This window comes from Odocoileus virginianus, chromosome 32 (genome assembly GCF_023699985.2).
Source record: "Odocoileus virginianus isolate 20LAN1187 ecotype Illinois chromosome 32, Ovbor_1.2, whole genome shotgun sequence".
Taxonomy (NCBI): domain Eukaryota; kingdom Metazoa; phylum Chordata; class Mammalia; order Artiodactyla; family Cervidae; genus Odocoileus; species Odocoileus virginianus.
In genome coordinates, this window is record NC_069705.1 from 3903466 (window position 1) to 3924226 (window position 20761).

The 20761-nt window shown below is 48.1% G+C and overlaps 1 protein-coding gene across 11 annotated transcripts in view; it reads left to right on the top strand.

The window, feature by feature from the left end:
- PSD3 (pleckstrin and Sec7 domain containing 3) overlaps positions 1 to 20761 on the top strand; it is a 470822-nt gene that overhangs the window by 434475 nt on the left and 15586 nt on the right. For 10 of the 11 annotated variants that reach the window (XM_070459791.1, XM_070459803.1, XM_020875137.2 and 7 more), the window contains one exon: positions 7613 to 7756. The exons of the other annotated variant lie outside the window; for it this stretch is intronic. In XM_070459791.1, coding sequence (XP_070315892.1) covers positions 7613 to 7756 — 144 coding nt within the window. The remainder of the gene's footprint in view (positions 1 to 7612; positions 7757 to 20761) is intronic. 11 annotated transcript variants of the gene reach the window in all.

Below are 20761 nucleotides of genomic sequence, written 5' to 3' on the forward strand. Positions count from 1 at the left end.
GGCTGCTCAGGGCGGGTTTAATGCGCAGGGGAGCTTACTGACCAGTCTGCAGTGGCCGAGGGACAGGCTGATCCTGCACCTGCCTCCAGAATGTTTGTGAGGAGCCTTGGCTGGATTCAATCATTTATCCAGACGGTCCCAGCACCACCTGCTGTCTCAAGGCCACACCCTGGGGCAGCTCCTAGCGTGGGGAAGGCAAGGAGGAGGCACATCCCGAGGTCGGGGGCTGGGTGAGGAGCCCCCGATGGCCCAGCTGCAGCTCCAGGGACCTCCTGCACATCAGTCATGAGCAGCAGGGACCCCCAAGGACGGCGTCCTTCTCCAGGTGGGTCCCTCGCTGGCCAGAGCCCGCCTGCCCACCCGCTCAGGGTCACGCTGTCAGCCCAGCCACTCATTCTTCCTAAACATCTTTCTGTCCTCCCATGTCCCTCATTCCAGACTCTGCTCATCTCGACCTCTGGTGTCCTGATTTTTTGGATCCTTTGCCTTGTCAGCACTAAATATTTGAGTAGGTATCCTTCAATATATGTATTGAATCCTTTTACTAGAATATATTACGTGTCCTGCTATCAATATAACATAAGAAGTGCTGAACGTCATTAGTCATTAGGGGAATACAAATCAGAATCATGAGATACCATTAGGATGGCTATACATTTTTAAATTTTGTATGAAAAGTAATGTAGTGGTGAGGTTACAGAGAAACTGCAACTCTCATACATTGCTGCTGGGAACGTAAAACATTTTGGTGGTTTACCAAATGATTAAATATAGAGTTAATGTGTTTAGCAGCAATTTCACTCCTACTTTGTTAACAGAAGAATGAAAACATGGACTCACACAAAAACTTTTACACAACTGTTCACAGTAGTATTATTCATAACAACCTTAGGTGGACATGGTCACCAGCTGATGCTTGGATTAGTAAGATGTTACATAGTCACACAACGGGGCTTGATTCAGCCGTTAAAGAATGAAACCCTGACACTCCCCAGTGTGATGAGCCTTGGGAACCTTGCTACGTGAAAAAGAGCGTGTCACAAAAAGAGCGTGTCACATGCTTCCATTCCAAAAGGTTCCTTTTAGGGGAACTAAAATATCATAAAATTAAATGTGATGGCTTCACAGCCCTGGGAATATATTTAAGAGCTCTAAATTATACAAATCTCTCAAATGGGAGATTTGTGTGGTAAAATGTGAATTACGCCTCAATGCTGATTTTAAAGCTTTCTCCCCAGTGGGTCACCTTGCCTGGGGCGCAGACACCCCGCCTTGGAGAGCTCTGGCAGCCAGTTCCTAGAACCAGATGAGGTCCCTCTTGTCCAACTCTTGTTTCTCTCCAATCCATCCTGCACACTGCTAGCTAAAATAGGATTCCTTCAGTGTCATGTAACCACAACTGGCTCACTATTACCAACAAGACACAGTCTAGACTCCTTGGCATGAACTTGGACTACAGTGTCCCACACCTTTTCAGAATAGACAGCTTTCATATTCATTTATTAAAGAGTTGTACGTAACATATGGGTGGGCTTCCCTTGTGACTCAGTAGTAAAGAATCCGCCTGCCAGGTGGTGCAGTTTTGATCCCTGGGCCAGGAAGATCCCCTGGAGTAGGAGATGGCAACCCATTCCAGTATTCTTGCCTGGAAATGCCATGGGTAGAGGAGACTGGCAGGGTACAGTCCATGGGTTCCCGAAGTCTGATACAACTTAACGACTAAAACAACAGTGTAACATATACTAAGTGCTCAATCAGACAATTAGGCTATTATGCTGAAGCTCCGTAAACCCTCCTTAGGGCCTTTAAACCCTGTTAAAAGTGAAACAAAACCTCTCTGAAGGGGCTTTCAGCAGCAGCCTCTTTGGACCTCTTTGAGGGCAGGTGTTCTTTAGTCTTAATTCCTGCAGCTCAGGTTTGATGAAGCTGCAGTATTTAGCAATTTGAATTGTTAATTGCCAGGCAGATTTCTGGAAATGCCATTATCTCCTAAATCATGTCTACTTTAAAACAGCACAAGCAAACCGTCTGAGGTCTCCCTCTCTACCTTCCCCCTAAAAAAACAAAAAAAAGTCCACTTATTCAGCTCCTGTTTCCTAAGGGTTCCAAATATCAGGTGCCATGCAAGGTGTGTGGACATTGTAAAAAGAGCTAAGACTCACCTTTGGCTCCTAGGTGCTGGATATTGGTCAGGTGACTTCTACAAGCCAGAACCATGCCTCTTGCTCTCCCCCTGCCCAGCACCAGACTAGACCCCCACTAGCTGAGAGAAGGGGTAATGAGCTCTCTCTGCCTTCAGAGAGCTTATGGTCAGTAAAGAAGATAAAATTTACAGAGGTTCGGGTGTATTTTGTTAATAAGCATGTGGTGTGGACGTTTAGGGCTTCTCCAGTAGTTCAGTGGTAGAGAATCTGCCTGCAATGCAAGACCCATAGGAGATGCAGGTTTGATCCCTGGGTCGGGAAGATCCCCTGGAGGAGGGCATGGCAGCCCCCTGCAGTGTTCTTGCCTGGGGGATATCCATGGACAGAGGAGCCTGGCAGGTCACATCTGTGGGGTCACAAAGAGGGGGACAGGGCTGAAGGGACTTAGCACGCACACACGTGGACATTTACATGCTGTAGATACAGAAGTGGAGGGACTGTGACATCTGGGTATTCTGGCTTTGAATGGAAGTTGGAGAGAGGATCTGGGTTAACACCTGGGTGTCTGGGAGCCGCAGGAGAGAAGGCAGACAAGGACGGAGGAGTTTACTGGCAGCCGTGACGGCTGAGGTCAGCGTGGATCCAGGAGGGAGGGGACGGTTTTGAAGCTCATGGTTTCAGCAGCTCTTTGGGTTTTTAACAGTTGTCTGGAGGCTCAGAGTTGGGAGAAGGGGCTGCTGCTCCTCTGCATTTACATCTGGGGCCTCCAGCAAGGACTATCTTTTTGGATCTCCATGGCCTCCAAGAGGAAGAGGTTAGAGGGGTGATGACGGCCAGGGTCTCTTTCACTGTCGAGTTCCTGAGATTGTGTATTCCATAGTGAGAAAAGTACTGAGCACAATGCAGGAGACACAAGAGATGCAGATTCGATTCCTGGGTCGGGAAGATCCCCTGGAGGAGGGCATGCAACCCACTCCAGTATCCTTGCCTGGAGAAGCCCATGGACAGAGGAGTCTGGCGGGCTACAGTTTATCGGGTCACTAAGAGTCAGATAGGACTGAGTGCATGTGCGTGCACACGCGTGTGCACGCACACACACAGTGCCTGTCGCCTAGTAGGTGTGCAGGGGGACAGCTGTGTCCACCTCAAGCGTCCCTCCCTCCCTGAGCCTTGTGCTTGGTATAAAAGGATGCGGAGCTGCCTTGGGCCTGGCTGGCAGCAGAACCGTCCAGCTGAGCCTCGAAGGGAGGCTTTGGCCCTGCCTCAGCCCTGGACTCACTGCAAGGTCGTGAGCAGCTAGCTCATCTGTGCCCATCGCCTCATCAGCTAAGAAATGCTCTTCATGAGATTAGAGTTTGATGTTTTAAAGGAAAATATGAAATTTTCTTCAGAGTCAAAATACTATATAAGAAGGGAAAAATTCAATATTAAATGACATCATTTGAAACTTGCCTTTTGGATAAAATTTCATTGTATGTGCGATCAAAGGTACTACCAATGTACGTCTGTTGACAGATAACAGCAGTTTTTCCTGCATCCTGTATTTACTGCCGATATTTAAGTTGTGACTTCCTAATATGAAACAGTTTCAGCAGGTACCTGCCGTTTGCTGTCTGTCCCTTTTCGTTGAGCCTTGTCTGGTGCATTTCCGCTGTCTGTGAAATCCCTTTCATTCGTGTTGTCCTGTGAGAGTGGGCTGCCCGCCCCCCTGATGGATTGTGAGGACCAAGTTAAAAGGGAGGAAAACAGGGGGATTCCTGCTGCTGCGTCCTCCCTGTGGCTGTTACAGATATAACCGTCCACGTGAGGCCGGGAACACGCTGCATCTTGTGCTGTTACCTTCCCGCTTCTCTGGGTTTTTTTGTTGTTGTTAATGTTAATATATCTTTTTTTCTTTTTTTTATTAGTTGGAGGCTAATTACTTTACAGTATTGTAGTGGTTTTCGTCATACTTTGACATGAATCAGCCATGGATTTACATGTATTCCCCATCCCGATCCCCCCTCCCACCTCCATCTCTACCCGATCCCTCTGCTTCTCTGTTTTTACATCCATTTTTATCAGGAAAATCTGTGTGACTCCTCTGTCCTGGGATTCTAACCTTGGGGTAATTTGCATAGTCTGTACCTATCTAAGCCCATAAGAGGCGCTTGGAATTTTTATTTCATTAGTCAAAATAGATTTAAGAAGGTTTTCTTTTCTGCTCTTCCCTTGACTTTAATGATCTTGACATTTTTAAAGACTACAGGCCATTTATTTTATAGAATGTCTCTTAATACGGATTTGACTGATAGTTCCTCATGATTCTATCTAGGTTTTGCATCATTGGCAAGAAATGTGATTTTTAAATATTGTTATTTTGAGATTATTTCCTTGATTCTTCATGAAGTCAGTGAAGTTGGAATAAAGCACTGCACATTGAATTTTGACATTTATTTGACTGGGAATAAATTATACACGGGCTTCCCTTGTAGCTCAGTCAGTAAAGAATCTTCATGTAATACCGGAGACCCGGGTTCGATTCCTGGGTTGGGAAGATCCCCTGGAGTAGGAAATTGCAACCCGTGGCAAACCAGTATTCTCTCCTGGAGAATCGCATGGGCAGAGGAGCCAGGGGTCGGACTCGACTTAGCAACTAGACCACCACCACCACCCAGACCACACACTGTAAGCTATAAACTAGACCACCACCACCACCCAGACCATACACTGTAAGCTATAAACTAGACCACCACCACCACCCAGACCACACACTGTAAGCTATAAACTAGACCACCACCACCACCCAGACCACACACTGTAAGCCATAAACTAGACCACCACCACCACCCAGACCACACACTGTAAGCCATAAACTAGACCACCACCACCACCCAGACCACACACTGTAAGCCATAAACTAGACCACCACCACCACCCAGACCACACACTGTAAGCCATAAACTAGACCACCACCACCACCCAGACCACACACTGTAAGCTATAAACTAGACCACCACCACCACCCAGACCACACACTGTAAGCTATAAACTAGACCACCACCACCACCCAGACCACACACTGTAAGCTATAAACTAGACCACCACCACCACCCAGACCACACACTGTAAGCTATAAACTAGACCACCACCACCACCCAGACCACACACTGTAAGCTATAAACTAGACCACCACCACCACCCAGACCACACACTGTAAGCTATAAACTAGACCACCACCACCACCCAGACCACACACTGTAAGCTATAAACTAGACCACCACCACCACCCAGACCACACACTGTAAGCTATAAACTAGACCACCACCACCACCCAGACCACACACTGTAAGCTATAAACTAGACCACCACCACCACCCAGACCACACACTGTAAGCTATAAACTAGACCACCACCACCACCCAGACCACACACTGTAAGCTATAAACTAGACCACCACCACCACCCAGACCACACACTGTAAGCTATAAACTAGACCACCACCACCACCCAGACCACACACTGTAAGCTATAAACTAGACCACCACCACCACCCAGACCACACACTGTAAGCTATAAACTAGACCACCACCACCACCCAGACCATACACTGTAAGCTATAAACTACAAATCACCATACTTCACAAATCTGGACTCAATAGAAAAATGGGTCCAACATTTCAGCAGCCAGATCACAGAAGAGGAAGTCCTGTAAACATATGAAAGTGTGCGTCCTTATTTGTAATCAGGAAAATGTAAATTCAAATCATTTTATACCCATGAAATCAGCAACAATTTGCAAGTTTGATGTCACATCAAGTTTTGGCAAGGGTGTAGAACAATGGGAATCTTCAAGCCTACTGTGGAAATGTAAGCTGATGGAAACACTTGAAAAGTTTAGCATTATATTAAAGATGTGCATTTTCTAAAACCCAGAAACTTCACCTCTTGGTGATCACAGATTTCAGAGACATTGTTGATTTGGTTTCAGACCATTGCAATAAAACAAATATCTCAATAAAGCAAGCCACACACTTTTTTGGTTTCCCGGTGCATATAATGGTTATGTTACACTATACCCCAGCCTATTAAGTGTGCGATAGTATTGTGTCTAGAAAAACAATGTATCTACCTTAATGAAGAAATGTTTTATTGCTCAGTATTAACCATCATCATCTGAGCCTTCCATGAAGTTGTAGTGGTATCAGCAAGGATCACTGATCTCAGACCACTGTAACAAAGTAATTATAATGAACAGGTTTGAAATATCTTGAGAGATGTTCAAATGTGGAAGAGATCCACAGTGAGCAGTGTTAGAGAGATGGCATCGTTAGACTTGCTCCACCCAGGGTTTCCACAAACCTTCAGCTTGAAAAAAAAACATGACCTGCGAAGTACAATAAAGCGAGATGTGCCCGTATGCTATAGGAAAACCTTGCTCATATTCACTGGGCAACATCTATAAGGATGTAGCATTATTTATAACAACCCAGAGAAACTGGAAAACAAGTTAAATGTGCTTCAGTAAAATTTGTAGTCGAGGGACGTCAGAACCTCTACTATTTGGGAGGGAAAAGCATAGGTTACTAGAGTTTTCAGAATAACAGCTTTCAGAAAGTTATTCTTGATGGCACTGCTTGTCTCAAAAAGGAAAAAAATATTTGGGTAGGCCTTCACCCACAGTGACAGACAGGATGGCCCTGCGGAGGTCATGGCTTGGAGAAGTCCAATCGCACGGCCCTTAGCACGGGTGCTGGGTGCCTTGCCTATCGGAGTCTCTCTCGGGAGAGCAGGGGCCTGGCTGGGGAGGCTGGCCTTGGCCCTTGGATACCATTTCTCAAAGTAAGAAATGAAATACTTCCTACCCTGTCAGTAAACAAGGATGTCACAGTCATCAGCCCTCCAAGGTGAGCCTAAGGATACTGGGGAAGGAGAAGAATAGCTGCAATCTAGCAGCCGTCAGGCTTCAGCCACTCCCTACAGGGAGCCCAAGTCAGCTCAGTATGTGAAAAGCACAGGATCCTGGCCAGGATGGCTGAGATGCATATGAAAGAAATGATGTCGGGGAGCAGAGATGCTCGCATCTTCCCATACCTAGAGAAGCGCTAAATTCCTTACCTTGGGATACCTGGTTTCCTTTAACAGTAATCTTTTGATGCTAAGACTACCTGCCCTTTGTTGCAAAACTTCTTTATGACCTGACCCCTCCCCTCACCTCCTCCGAGAGCGGTTCTCTGAGGGTCACTTGAGATGCTGTCTCTTGAGCGTGGAGTCCTAAAAATTCTCACCGAATGAAAGGTAACTCTCAACTTTTAGGTTGTGACTATCTTTTTCAGTGGACAGAAGGCGCACGTGGACCCTGGCTGAGAAAGCTGGTGGGATGCTGGATGAATGGAAGTCACTCATGATGAGGGGGCTTTTAAAATTGCACTGCAGCTGTTTACTGATTTCATTTTCTCCATGCTCAATGGCATAATGCTCCCCTGCAGGAGGAGCAGCTGAAATCCCACGAGACCAAGCTGAGGCAGATCACCACGGAGCTGGCGGAGCACCGATCCTACCCGCCCGACAAGAAGCTTAAAGCCAAGGAGGTGGATGAGTACAAGCTCAAAGACCACTACCTGGAGTTTGAGGTGTGTTGAACCTAAGCGTCACAATGCCTGTTACCTGAGCTGTCTTAGGGTGTTTCCACGAGGCAGGTTCTTTTTTCTTATAGCTGCCTTATCTGTGGGCAACACACCTTGGCCCTCCCTCTCCTGGGGCTCTGGGCGGGGTCTCAGTCACAGTGGACCCCTCATGCTCATGGTTCTGTTTAAGCATCAAAGAATAACTGTCAGTATTTATGCTTAAAAGCAAATCGCCTGCTGGTTGGAATAGCATGTGCTGGCTGCGAGACAAAAAAGCAACAGTCGATGGACATGCCAGGGTGGGCAGCCGCTTTCTCTATTTCTGCATCTCTTCCAGCAGAGTCTGAGTCAGAAAAAGTACCGCGGAGGAAACGGGCTGCGGGGTGCCGTGGCGCGTCTCCCGCACGCGCTCTGGCTGCTAGGCAACAGAGACAGCTCTCCTCTGCCTCTCCTGCCCTTCGCACGGAGGCTGGTAAACCAAGTCCTGGCACATCCAGTACTCTAGCACGTGTGGCCACTAAACGGAATGGGGAGGATCCGTACAATCTGGAAAGACAGGAAATCTAAACGCGAGTTGAAAGCACTGTGAACAGTAAATGTTACCTTTGCCTAAGGGGCTTCCCAGGCGGCGCTAGTGGTAAAGAACCCGCCTGCCCATGCAGGAGACATAAGAAACGCAGTTTCAATCCCCGAGTCGGGAAGATCCCCTGGAGGAGGGCATGGCAACCCACTCCAGTGTCTTGCCTGGAGAATCCCCATGGACACAGGAGCCTGGCGGGCTACAGTCCACGGGGTCACACAGACATGATGGAAGTGACTTAGCATGTATGCACCTTCAGATACATTGTCTCCCCAGTGTCAGGGTTATGTTTTAACTGTGACTACCCCATCAGCTGCCACTTGAAGACACTGAAAGGATCCTTGATTTTAAGTACATGGGCTTAGTCCAAACTAAAGAACAATTATCTTTTAATTTTTATATAATTTTTTTTTCTGCGGAGTGTGTTGAATCTGTCTTTAGGTATTCTTTTGCTTTGTAGATCTGGTCTATTCTTATTCATCTTCTTTCCCATCTTACAATCCTGTTTCTTCCTTGGGCTTAAAACACAGCATCATCCAAGCACCCTCACCCTGACCCATCTCCCCCAGACCTAATCAGACACCAGACCCCAGAGCCCAGCGCCCTCTCTGCTGCCTCTCCTGACCCTACTTGCCACCAGCTCTGCCTTTAGGCCCCCTCTGCCCAGGGCCCAGGTTTTTTCACCTCTCTTCTGAACCCGGCGACGCTTCTGTCTTCAGCTCATCCTACACACTCCTGAGAGTTTTCTAAGGCATGCTTCTGTCAACAGCTGCCCTGGGTTTTCCCCTTCACCTCCCCCAACAATTTACCTTCAGATAAAGTCCAGTCCTTAATCTGAGAGGATTTGGGTTCCTTCTGTCTGTCCACAGCACAGGTCTTCCCACCATGACCTCCATGTAGATCGGTCATTTTTCTGCTACTTTATCCTCTCCAAACATGCTGTTATGCCTTTGTTCATCTACTATGAAAAGAAAAAAAGAAAGTTATAACATACTCAGTTATGTCCTACTCTTTGCAACTCCATGGACTGTAGCCCGCCAGGCTCCTCTGTCCATGGAATTCTCCAGACAAGAATACTGGAGTGGGTTGCCATTTCCTTCTCCAGGGGATCTTCCTGACCCAGGGATTGATCCCCAGTCTCCTGCATTGCAGGCAAATTCTTTACCTTCTGCCCCAGCTGCTCTTCCCCCCTTTCATTTCGTCCTGTTCGTCTTTCAGGGTGCAACCCAGGCCCCTCCTGTGAAAAGCCTTCTCTCAGCCTTCTGGTCCCCGTCCTGCTTGGGGGCTCCTGTTGGGATGGTTTCAGGGTCTTTGCATCTGTGGTCAGTCCCACAGTGTCTGCCCCCCGAGACTGTGAGCCCTCAAGAGCAGGGGCCTCGGGTCCCCTTCCCATCTCTGCCCTGTGCTCACTTGTTGAATTGGACAGGGTTTATGGAAGCTTTTAGAAGTCGTAGATTTCAGAGTTATAAAATGTGGCATTTGGTGCCGTGAAGATCCGTGTACCAGTTTTCTTCATGGTTAAGCAAGTCCTTGCTCTGTGCAGATGAAGAAAAATCTTCCTTTTATTAAAGACGAAACTTTATTAGCTAAAACTTTGGAAGCCTTCCCAGTCAAAGACTTCTTGAAAAAATACTTTTTAAAAAAACAGAATTACTAAGTGGCTCATCTCTGTCCACACCTGTTCGGTCTTGGGAAATGGGAGTCCTCAGAAATCTATCGCAATTCCTCACACGTCTGGAGTGGCTTTCAGCTGCCAGCCTGTTAGTTTCACACGTGCTGATTAATTTCCCAGCTCCTCAGGTCCCTGCTGCCAGCCCGCAACACCTCGCTCTGAGCCCTTGGCTCCAAGGCCGTGAGTCTGCACCCAGGAGGAAGGGGTGGCTGCAGGACCCAGGAAGGGTCACCCCCGCTAGATGCTCCCCCAGCTTTGAACCTCCTGTTGGAGCCCTTTTTCTGGAAATGTAATCCAGCCAAAGCCAGCATTTCCATTTCCTGACATGAGCTTTCGATCAGCCTTTATGTGGGTAAAGTCTTGCTTTCATCAAATCGTCACATCAAGGAGTACGAAGGTTGCGTTCCAGGACTTGGCTCATTAATATCTTCCCATATGGTAACACATCAGGCATGTCGGAGTGTCTGTCGAATCTCACTGACCTGTGTACCAGAAAGGCGGACGGTCCCCTCGCTTCTTAGAGGATATCTAACAAGGTTTTTGTGAAGTAGTCTCTTTTTTTAAGAGAACCGTTACTTTTCAGTAACTGAAAGTTGAAATAGTGTATCTTGTGGGGTCCACTCTGCTGTTATTTCAGCCACCAGGCTCTGTCCTGTGCATGTACCTGCAGCGATGCCCTCAGAGCATCCAGCTTTCTAAGGCTGTTCCCCGGATGGGGGTCTGAGCGTGATGGACCAGCCCCGCGGGATAAGGGGGAAGGTGTCTGAACTTCAAGGACCCTCCAGTATACTCATTCATTGTTCTTTCCTCAGCTTCTGGAAGATGGATCGAGTACTCATACGTCTTTGTTGAGTAAATAAATGGAATAAGGCAACATCAGAGGAAAGCTTAGTAGCTCCCCTGAAAACAAAAGTGTTAAGCAGACAGCAGTGTCTGCAGTTCCCTGTGACCCCAGACAGGCAGGGACCCGAGGGGCATCTTGAGTCCCACCGCAGGCCTGCTCTCACACCTGCTCCGGTGGTAGGGACTCACTGCGGTTTCAGAGCAGCTCTTGTAATTTTCACATCTTGGTAAGAAAAGCACCTTCATTTTGTTAGAATATTAAGTCCTTGGTAGTAACACGGTTGTTTCTAACTGGATGCATTTCAGTTGTTTATATCCCAGGTTGCTCTGAGTACAACAAACAGTTCTTCAGGTGGGCCAAATTTGCAGACTTAGAAATTCTCTTAACCCCAACTGACAGTAAATAATTAGAAACTCTGGTAAATAAGATTCAGGGGTGGGTTTTGTTTGTTTAAGTTGAACTTTACCGAATTACACTGTTTGTTTATTTTTGGCTATTCTGGTCTTCACTGCAATGCACGGGCTTTTTCTCCAGTTGCAGCAACCCGGGGCTCGTCTCTAGTTTTGGTGCGTGGTCCTCTCGTTACAGGGGCCTCTCTCGCGCTGAAGCATGGGCTCGGGGCACGCGGGCTTCAGTACTGGTGCCACCTTGGCTCAGGAGTCCTGCCTCCCGGGCCCTGAGCACGGGCTCAGGAGTTGTGGCACGCATGCTTAGCTGCTCCTCGGCCTGTAGGATCTCCTTGGACCAGGGATCGAACCCAAGTCTCCTGCGTTGGCAGGTGGCTTCTTTCCCACTGAGCCACCAGGGAAGCCTTGTTTATTTTTGAAGTCTATAAAAAGTCTGCAGAGAATAAGCAGACTTACATCAACTTCAGCCTGAGCCTGTAAGAAGACGGCGCGCTATTACTGACGGCAGCAAACTCCGCTCAGAATGACTGTAGTTCACCAGGTCCCTGCCTCTCTCTTTTCTGCCTGTGCAGGGGAGGTTGGTGTGGGTGGTGGGGCATTGCTTTGTTCTTGATTGAATTGGTTCCCCAAAGTCGTGGCTGTTGATTGTTTACAAGGGTTCACGTGGACTCTAATCTCAGCTTTGCAAGAGTTGTTAGGCATCACAAGTCTGTGTAAGAAACTCACCATCATTTCCCAGTTTTCAAAAAATAAATATCAGAAATAGCTCCACTTCCTTTTGACTTCACTTACTTCTACTCTATTCAGCTCCCTTTTCACTTGAAAATGTTGAATCGATCTCCACGTTTCTGGTGCATTTGGAAATTTATCAGGAGGTGGGACAGGTGCGTGGTGTTTGTCACATGAAAACTTACAAAGCTCCAGCAGGAGCCTGGGTTCTGCCCGATGCCCCTTGGCCCTCAGAGGAACAGCCCTGTTGCAGGAGTTCCCTCGCTAGCATTGACCTTGGCCCCAGAAATTTGACTTTTTGTTTCTTCACAGTTGAAGTGAAGATGATGTTTGCTCCAGGGTGTTTTTCAAGTGACATCTAAGATGTTTTCCATGGCATGTTATTAATAATTCTTAGACATGGGTAGGGAAGGGGCAACGCTGGCAGTTCAAACCAGGCAACTGGGCTGTCAGAGGCTGACTGAGGAGGGAGTGCTGAGGGCAGGCGCCCAGCAGCTCCCAGGTTCACTGCGGCACCACGGAGACCTGGCAGGCAGCACAGGGCACTTCACGGCCAGCAGACCTGAGGTCGGGACATTTTCTTTGGCCCTCGCAGTGCTGGATTGGCTGGTGCTGAGATTTGAATGCGTTTAGGGGAGATCAGCTGGGCTCTAACCCTAACCCTAACCTCCTACCACCCCCTAGTACACCCAGCCTGGCAGGGTCCACATTTGTGTTGGCAGCCGGGCTCCTGAGTGCACTGACTTTGATGCAGATGCTTGGATGTGGTTTGTGCCTTAGAGCTGTGAATATGGGCTTTGAATCAACTGTCTCTTCATGGTTAGAAGGTGGCCACTTCCAGGTACATGTGTTCTCAGGTTCCAGTCCAGCAGGAGGAGAGGTCCCTGTCCCTGATGGCTCAGCTCTGTTCCGCTTGAGTGCAGAACAAAGGCCCCTTGCTGAATGGGCTGGAATTCAGCCACGTGCTCACTCCTGATTTCAGCCTGGAGCAGAAAGTGCTTATGGATTAAGGCAGGCAGGACCCACACCAGCCACATGGCTTGAAGTGCAGTTTTAGCAACAGCAAATGTCCGTTCCAACAAGACATGTGAATCTCTCTAAATTTTAAATCGAAGAAAAATCTAGGACATTCTGGAGGCATGCTGCATCTTTTTCTGAATATCTGATTTTTGGTGGCATGTAAAATGGCATGGTTCCTTCTGAAACTGATGCGCTTGAGAACAAGAGCACATTCCATGTAGCGCCATTAAGGAGACTCAAGACAGCTCGTATAGAGAAGTGCACATAATATACATTTATGGTTGTAGGCCCTCAGTTTTACTGTGGGGTTATTTGTTGGCATGGTGGGTGGGTGCGCGGTTTGATGTATTTCTTTTTGAACAGATTCTCTGACTGTGATCTTAGCTCTGTCTCTTCAGATGGCACAGTTTTTATCTGTCAACATCACATAAGTAATTTTCACATTACGGACCACTTCTCCTCTCACAGGAGCAGTGAGTGCAAGGACATATCTCAGGGCACTGCCAGCTGTCACCGGGCAAATCTGTCACTGAAACAAGATGATCTTGCTGCTAATTTGTGAGTGGACTTGGTTGTAAACATATAAAGATAGCCATGATCACTTGCTTCCTCCGGAGTGAAAGTAAGGGAAATTTTCCCACCTTCCTAGGAGGTTAGCAGCCAGTCTGTCTCAGGAACAGAGTCTAAATCTAGTGGCGTCTCCTTTACAGAAAACAGCACAAAGGTGAATATGTGTGGATCTGAGAAGCTAAGATGTGGCAGGTTAATTGACTTCTTGCAGAAGTTGAGGGATTTTTTTTTCTTGTAGAAGGCTAAGTGTTAGAGTCCAAAGCTAGAGACCCAAGTCCAGCAGCTGCCCAGACACACAAGTCCAGTTCACATCAGGGGTTTTGTGCTGCCGTTGGGAATTGCATTTTGTTCGGCACGGTGAGCGAGAGGGCTGCCAAGCTCTGGGTTTTCATCTGTAAAAGATGACGCATGCTTTTGAAGGGAGGAGAAGCTTAGCAACAGGGAGCCTTTGAATCACATTTTAAACAGATGATTGAGAAGCAGAACAGAGAGTCAGTCATGGGCCCTGCAGTGACTGTCCTTAAATCCGTCCTCACGCCTGAAATGTCTGCTCTGAGGAGCGTCGCTGCTCGGGGTGAAGGCACTGTCTGCAAGAAAAGGGCACAGAAGCTTGCAGTTATAAAACAGTGAAATGAGGGAAAGGGATGGCCTGGAAGTTAGGCCACTTGAGTCTCATCCTTCTCTGGACCTGTTTCTGGCTATGAAGATGAGATGGAATTGGGTGAGCTGACCTATAAGGCCCCTTCTACCTGCGTATTTTTGCTGTGAGTAGCATACTGACCCCGACGCTGGGGAAGAATGAGGGCAGGAGAAGGGGGCAACAGAGGACAAGATGGTTGGATGGCATCACCGACTCAGTAAACATGAGTGTGAGCAAACTCCCAGAGATGAGGGACAAGGAAGCCTGGTGTGCTGCAGTCCACGGGGTCACGAAAAGTCAGACACAACTGAGCAACTGAACAATGTACTAACATCAATTAATGTATTAGGTTAACTCACTCTCACGATATCTCTAAGAGTGTTATTAAACATAAAACAAGAATATTTCAGTTTGGGGATATCAGATGATCTAGACCAGCTCTGTCCTGATAGAGATATAATGCAAACCACACATGTAATTTTACGTATTTAGTAGCCACATGTAAAAAGAAAAAGAAACAGGTAGAATTCATTGTAATAAGATTTTTCAATTTAACACAGTATGTCCCAAGTATTATCATTTCCATGTGTAATCAATATAAAATTTTATATGACACTTTTTTTTCTTCGTAAGCCTTCAGACTGTCGTGTCTCTGGAGACTCGGGGCTCAGGGAGCCACGCGGGGCATGTTCTCTGGCTCCCGCACAGGTCGGTCTGTCTAAGAGCCAGCCTGGAGCGAAGGCGCGCTCCCAGGATCACGGGGCGCAGGTTTCTCGCATAATCAAGAAGCCCGGCTATCGGGCTCACGTCAGACTCCGTGTCCGCCCTGCTCTGGCCGTGCCTTGCTCGCTGTTTCCATCGTTACTTCTGGGTGGGGATCTGGTGTGAGCGCATTCACCAAGTGACCTGGGAGAATAGAAACCCCCGTCCGTCTCCCCACAAAGCAGTTCTCACGGGAACAGTGTGAGCGGCCTGCTTGCAGGTCCCCTTAGACCCTTTGTACCTGACTCGCGTCCGTCACTTTTTGCTGAGTGCTGGTGCCATGAGCCATTTCCTGTGCGAACTCTGCTGTTTTTTTTCTTTTTTCTTTTTACCCAGAATGCTTTATCTCTGTCTAACTACATTAGGCTTCTTCCTACTGTTGCCTATAAGAATCTGTATGCTTTTGATGTAAGAGTTTTAAAAACTCGTTTGCTTGGGTCCCCAATCTGATTCAGGGGCTTCTCAGAGGGAGCAGGCTTCTTCAGTCCTTGCGGTGGATCTAAGTTCAGAATTACTCAGTAGACTTATAATGGAAACTAATGTTTTCAGAAATGCTTTTCTGAAAATATTAGAGAAAACTCAGATGCAAAACAGCCCGTGTTTATACCAGGACTGCAGGCCCAGCCCTCCCCGGAAGGCTGGGGGCCATTCCCCCGGCACGGGCTTGTTGCGGGAGCACCTGTCCACCGGGGCGGACCCTGGGGCTCGGCTCACGCGCAGGACGGGCGCTTGGGCGCTCGCTCGGGACGTGCCCACCCTCCCCAGGCCCGGCCTTGGGCGGCTGTGTGGCCGGGTCACCACGCCTGGCTTCCCTGAACTTCCGCTCCCCAGGGTGGTCCTGTGTCCTCCGTGAGTCACGACGGCCCCCTCGGGGAGGCCCGGGAGGTTTCCTGCCGCCGCTCGCTCCCTGTGTGGACTGGAGGCTGGAGGGAGTCAGGGGCATGCCGAGGCCTGGTCACTCGTCCTGGGGTCCTCCGACTCCCCGGGTCGAAGATGCTTTACCATGACGACAGGCTCGCCATTGGCCACGGAGCCGGAGAGATGCTAGGAGGACATTCGAACCCGGCCTGCAGAGGTGCAAAACGGCTGTAAGCTCAAAAGCCATCAATGTATTTAGGGATGACGTGTCCTGGGAAGTCGACGGGGAAAGTGGTTTACCTTCGAACTTCCTCAGATCCTACTTTAAAAATTTCCTAGAAAGACCGGCCTGTCCCCTTGGCTGGTGTTGGCATTTGGGGAGCCGTGGTGTGACAGGCCGGCTACTGCGATGAGTCCCACGAGCCTGCTTCTGAGGGAAACCGTGGGCGACGTTAGGGAATCCCGGGGCAGGCAGAAACACAAGACAGAAACCGAGGATGAGGAGCGGGGCCTGTGCAAGAATGCTGTCATAACAGACTGAAACTTGGTGTTAGATGCAAGGTTCTGAGGGAAGAACTTAGAGACACACTTTTATCCCCTGGGAGTGAAATTTAGCCTCTAATCCAGATAAGTAGTGTTTCTCCAGCTCAAATTACTTATCTTAGGTTTGTAGAAACTCAACTTCACGTCTCTGTGCGTCAAAGAACAGATTTTTTTTTTTTTCCATTTTGCTGAGAAGCAAATTTGTTAGTCCCATGGATGCAGAGTAAATTTTCTTATTCCAGTTAATTTCACACTCGGCTGTTGTAAAAGCCCTCACACAGGGCCACGCCGGGCGGGGCCCCGGGGGCAGAAGCCCTGTGCACGCCGGTCTGTAGGTGGGTGGGAAATGGACGATTCTTAAATTTTTCTCCAAGAGAGCAAACTGTGTTCTCTTTGCTAAGTGAGCTCTGTGGACTTTTAAATTGAGAATTTGGGGTTTAATTTCTAAGAAGAGAAAAAAATCTGAGTACTGATACAGACTGGGTTTATAGAAAGGGTTTTGAGAGCTCGAGAAACCAAGTTTGAAGAGTGAGAAGGCAGCAGCATTTCACAGGTTAGCTTTCGGAATTGTGGACGCTCTCCTTGATGCCCGAGTCCTGTCTTCTCGGGATGGGGATGCTGCAGGGAGACCGCGTGCCCTGCCTGGGCCTCCCAGCCGGGGAGGGGTCTTGGCGGGGGGAGGCAGGACGGGGGTGGCCATTGAGCCCTAGTTACCCCTCCTCTGAAGGGCCTGCAGGAGCTCTGGGGGCAGCGGCCTGGGTCTCACCTGTCACCTGGCAGAGAGCAGGTGCCTTAGAATGGAGACCAGAACACTCCCCAAACGCTCTCTACAATCCCGGTGCTTTTTGTCTGTATTAGGGTTTTTTTTGTTTTTTACCTCTTCGGCTTATATTATTATTAGAAGTAAGCTTTTTATTTTAGTTTTGTTTTTATTGAAGTCAGAAAGTCCATTTACAGAACAGTCAAGCCAGAAGGCAGACTGAAATGAAACAGTAGAATTCACAAAGCCTCACATTTTCCCAGAAAGCCATGAATACAAGCTATACAACCTAAAAATGTGTCTATTTGCTGTGTCTTGGCAGTGAGTTACCACTGCATGCAGAAGCTTGATAGGGGAATGGCAGAGGGGAAAATGTTGAAATTTTCTTTTAAAAATGTAAGTCCTAGCATAACTTTCAGGTAAGAACTTATTGGAAAGCTCTGTTTTGAATGTATTGCTTCCTTAAATTAGTAGGTAGTAGAAGGTGAGCCTACTAATACCTGTCTACTAATACCTGCCTACTAATTTACAGAGCTTTCAGGTAAGAACTTATGAGAAAGCTCTGTTTTGAATGTATTGCTTCCTTAAATTAGTGGGTAGTAGAAGGTGAGCCAGCAAGTTAGGGAGAGAGTCTGCAAATCCATTCTGCACTGTCCTATAAAATGCAGAGCCTTTATTTGAATAATCAGTTCCTTCAACAGCTCCCTGTTCTGTTGGCTTGTTTTAATTGCTTTGGTTTCTTTGTTTTCCAGTGTGAAGCTCTAGGAGCAGAAACTGTTTTGCTGTGTGTACATGACATTATCGCTGTTCCTCTCATTTCATCTTAAGCTGGCCTTTTATCCTGCCTTCATGAGAAAGGGAAATGTCAGGAGGAAATGTATTCAGGGTTTGATTGCTGGAGCGAGGTCTGAATACTGATGGCAGTGCCTAAGTTAGGATTGCCATCACAGTTTTCATTTAGCCTGTTACTGTCGTATTCACATATCAGAGGTCAAAAGGAGATAGTGTTATATTAAATGAAATGAAAAATGATATGCAGAGTTCAGGAGAAAAGAAACTGCTCAATCAGATGCATGTACATTTATATGTAGATGTGGTTAAACTTCTTTTCAAATAATAATGTTACACACACACACACACACACACACACACACACACATATATATATTTGACACTTACCATTTAACCTAAGCCATAACTTGTGTGGCCTTAGACACTGTATTTTTCATTCCCCTCTAGTAGGCATTGCTGCTAGTGAAAAGGATATGTTTCCTACCTGTTTGAGAAGTATTCTTACAGGTGATTGAAGACCAACTTAATAAATTAACATTGCACAAAATGTAGTAAGGAGGTTTCCAAGTGAAGAAAGAACTTGATTTTAAAAAGAAAGAAGCTGTTTAGCATTTGAATTGTCTTTGGCTCTTGGTGATCTGGGAAAGCTTCTTGGAAAGAGCAAATCTTAAGAAGGAAATTAAGGGCGAGAGCTTGCTGAATGGACAAGGCCTCAGAAACAGTGTTCAGGTGCTTCTCTGCAGACAGTAGCCACTGAACTTGGGTTTGGTCAAGTCCCATCTCACGTTTTCTGATAGTGGGACCAGCTCACACAGCTATCCTGCTAGAAATGCGCTCACACTGTTGGAGACGCCTGAGCAAGGAAGCTGAAGCACCTAGCTCCTAGATTTTTAAGAACTGATCTGAGAAGGAATCCACAGAGACCACAGCAAAACCTTTAAGAAGGTGACCAAAGGCAGCAGTTGTCCCTGAGACACCTGGCATTCTCAGACTCCCTCTGTCCTTCCATGAACGACATGCCCCAGAAGAGCCACATAATGAGCGCTAGCAAGGGTTTGGGGAAGTGGATCCGTGCCATCCTGACCCCAAGACAGCACCTGTCACTGCCTGCTCGCTTCCCACAGACCTGCTCTCTGCAGCCCGCCCCCGGGTTCATCTGGGGCTGTGTCCACTCTTGCACAGTGGATACTCTGAGATGTGAAACTGTATTAATTAAACATTCATTTTTAGTTAATGAATGTTTTGTTGTCTCTTCTTCCCTTTTTACCATCTGGTTATGAACACTTTTGTCAGAGCAAAGGTGGAACGCCTCCGGAGTGTTATTACTTTTTTCGTTATTTGTTTATGATCAGCAGCAGACTGAAAGTGAAAGTCGCTTAGTCGTGTCTGACTCTTTGTGACCCCATGGACTATACAGTCCATGGAATTCTCCAGGCCAGAATACTGGAGTGGGTAGCCTTTCCCTTCTCCAGGGGATCTTCCTAACCCAGGGATCGAACCCAGGGCTTCCCTGTAGCCAGGCTGTTAAAGAATCCACCTGCAATGCAGGAGACCCTGGTTCAATTCCTGGACCAGGAAGATCCCCTGGAGAAGGGCTAGGCTACCCACTCCAGTATTCTTGGGCTTCTCTGGTGGTTCAGCAGGTAAAGAATCCACCTGCAATTCGGGAGACCTGGGTTCGATCCCTGGGTTGGGAAGGTCCCCTGGAGAAGGGGGAAAGGCTACCCACTGCAGTATTCTGGCCTGGAGAATTCAATGGACTGTACAGTCCATGGGATCACCAAGAGTTGGACACAACTGAGAAGCAGATTTGTTCCCATGATAATGTTGATGAGACTACTGCTCTGACCCGCAGAGCTCAGAGTCTTGGGTGAGAGTTGAAGGGTTTACCCGAGGGTGAAAGTGATCCTATAAGTCACGTGCAGGAGTTATCGGGGCCAAGGAATTCACACACAAATGACCATTGACAGACACTTTTCTTTTTAATGGGTGCTTTTGTTAGAAGGTAAATGGAGAGGCTATCCTCATCAGAATGAGAACTGGTAACTACCAGATGAAGAACCACCACCACGCTCTGCAGACACTGGTCCAGTTTCTGTTTGTTTTTTCTTTTTTGCCAAGGACAACGCTTCTTTAAAAAAGCTTGGCTGTGCTGGGTCTTAATTGCCCACAGGGTTTTCTCCGGTTGCAGCGAGCAGGGGCTGCTCCCTGGTGCAGAGCGCGGGCTCCTCATCACAGCGGCCTCTCACTGTGGAGCCCGGGCTCTCCGGCCCGTGAGCTCCGTCGTCGTGGCTGCCGGGCTCTGAAGCATGGGCTCAGTAATTGTGGCAGGCACACGGGCTGCGCTGTTCCTCAGCAGCTGCGGTCTTCCTGGACTCGGGACTGAACCCACGTCTCCTGCGTTGGCGGGCAGATTCCTCACCGCTGAGCCACCAGCGGTGCGGTACTGCGGTTTTCCTTTCTCTGCAGAGAGCGAGCCCCAGTCTTAAGGAGGCAGCCTCAGCTCACCCTGCAGTTTTGCGCGGGGGACGTCCTGACAGCTGTGGCTGACACGTGAGGATGAAGGGCACAGACGAGCCTTTGCTGAGTGGCATCACTCAGAGCCAGACCAGAGCATGTTGACAGAAAATACGGGGGTGGGGACCCTGGAGCTGGGAGAGCGTCCCCAGAGGCAGCCGATGCAGGGCTCATCAGGCGTCTGTATCCATGGTTTTGTTTTTCTGGAGGTTGCCGCACTGAGGGTTGAGGATGTTTTCGTTGGATGTGAGAAGTGTTCTTTTCCCCTTTGTTCCTTCTTTCCGCATGTCCACTCACCCAGCGCATCCTGCATGCGT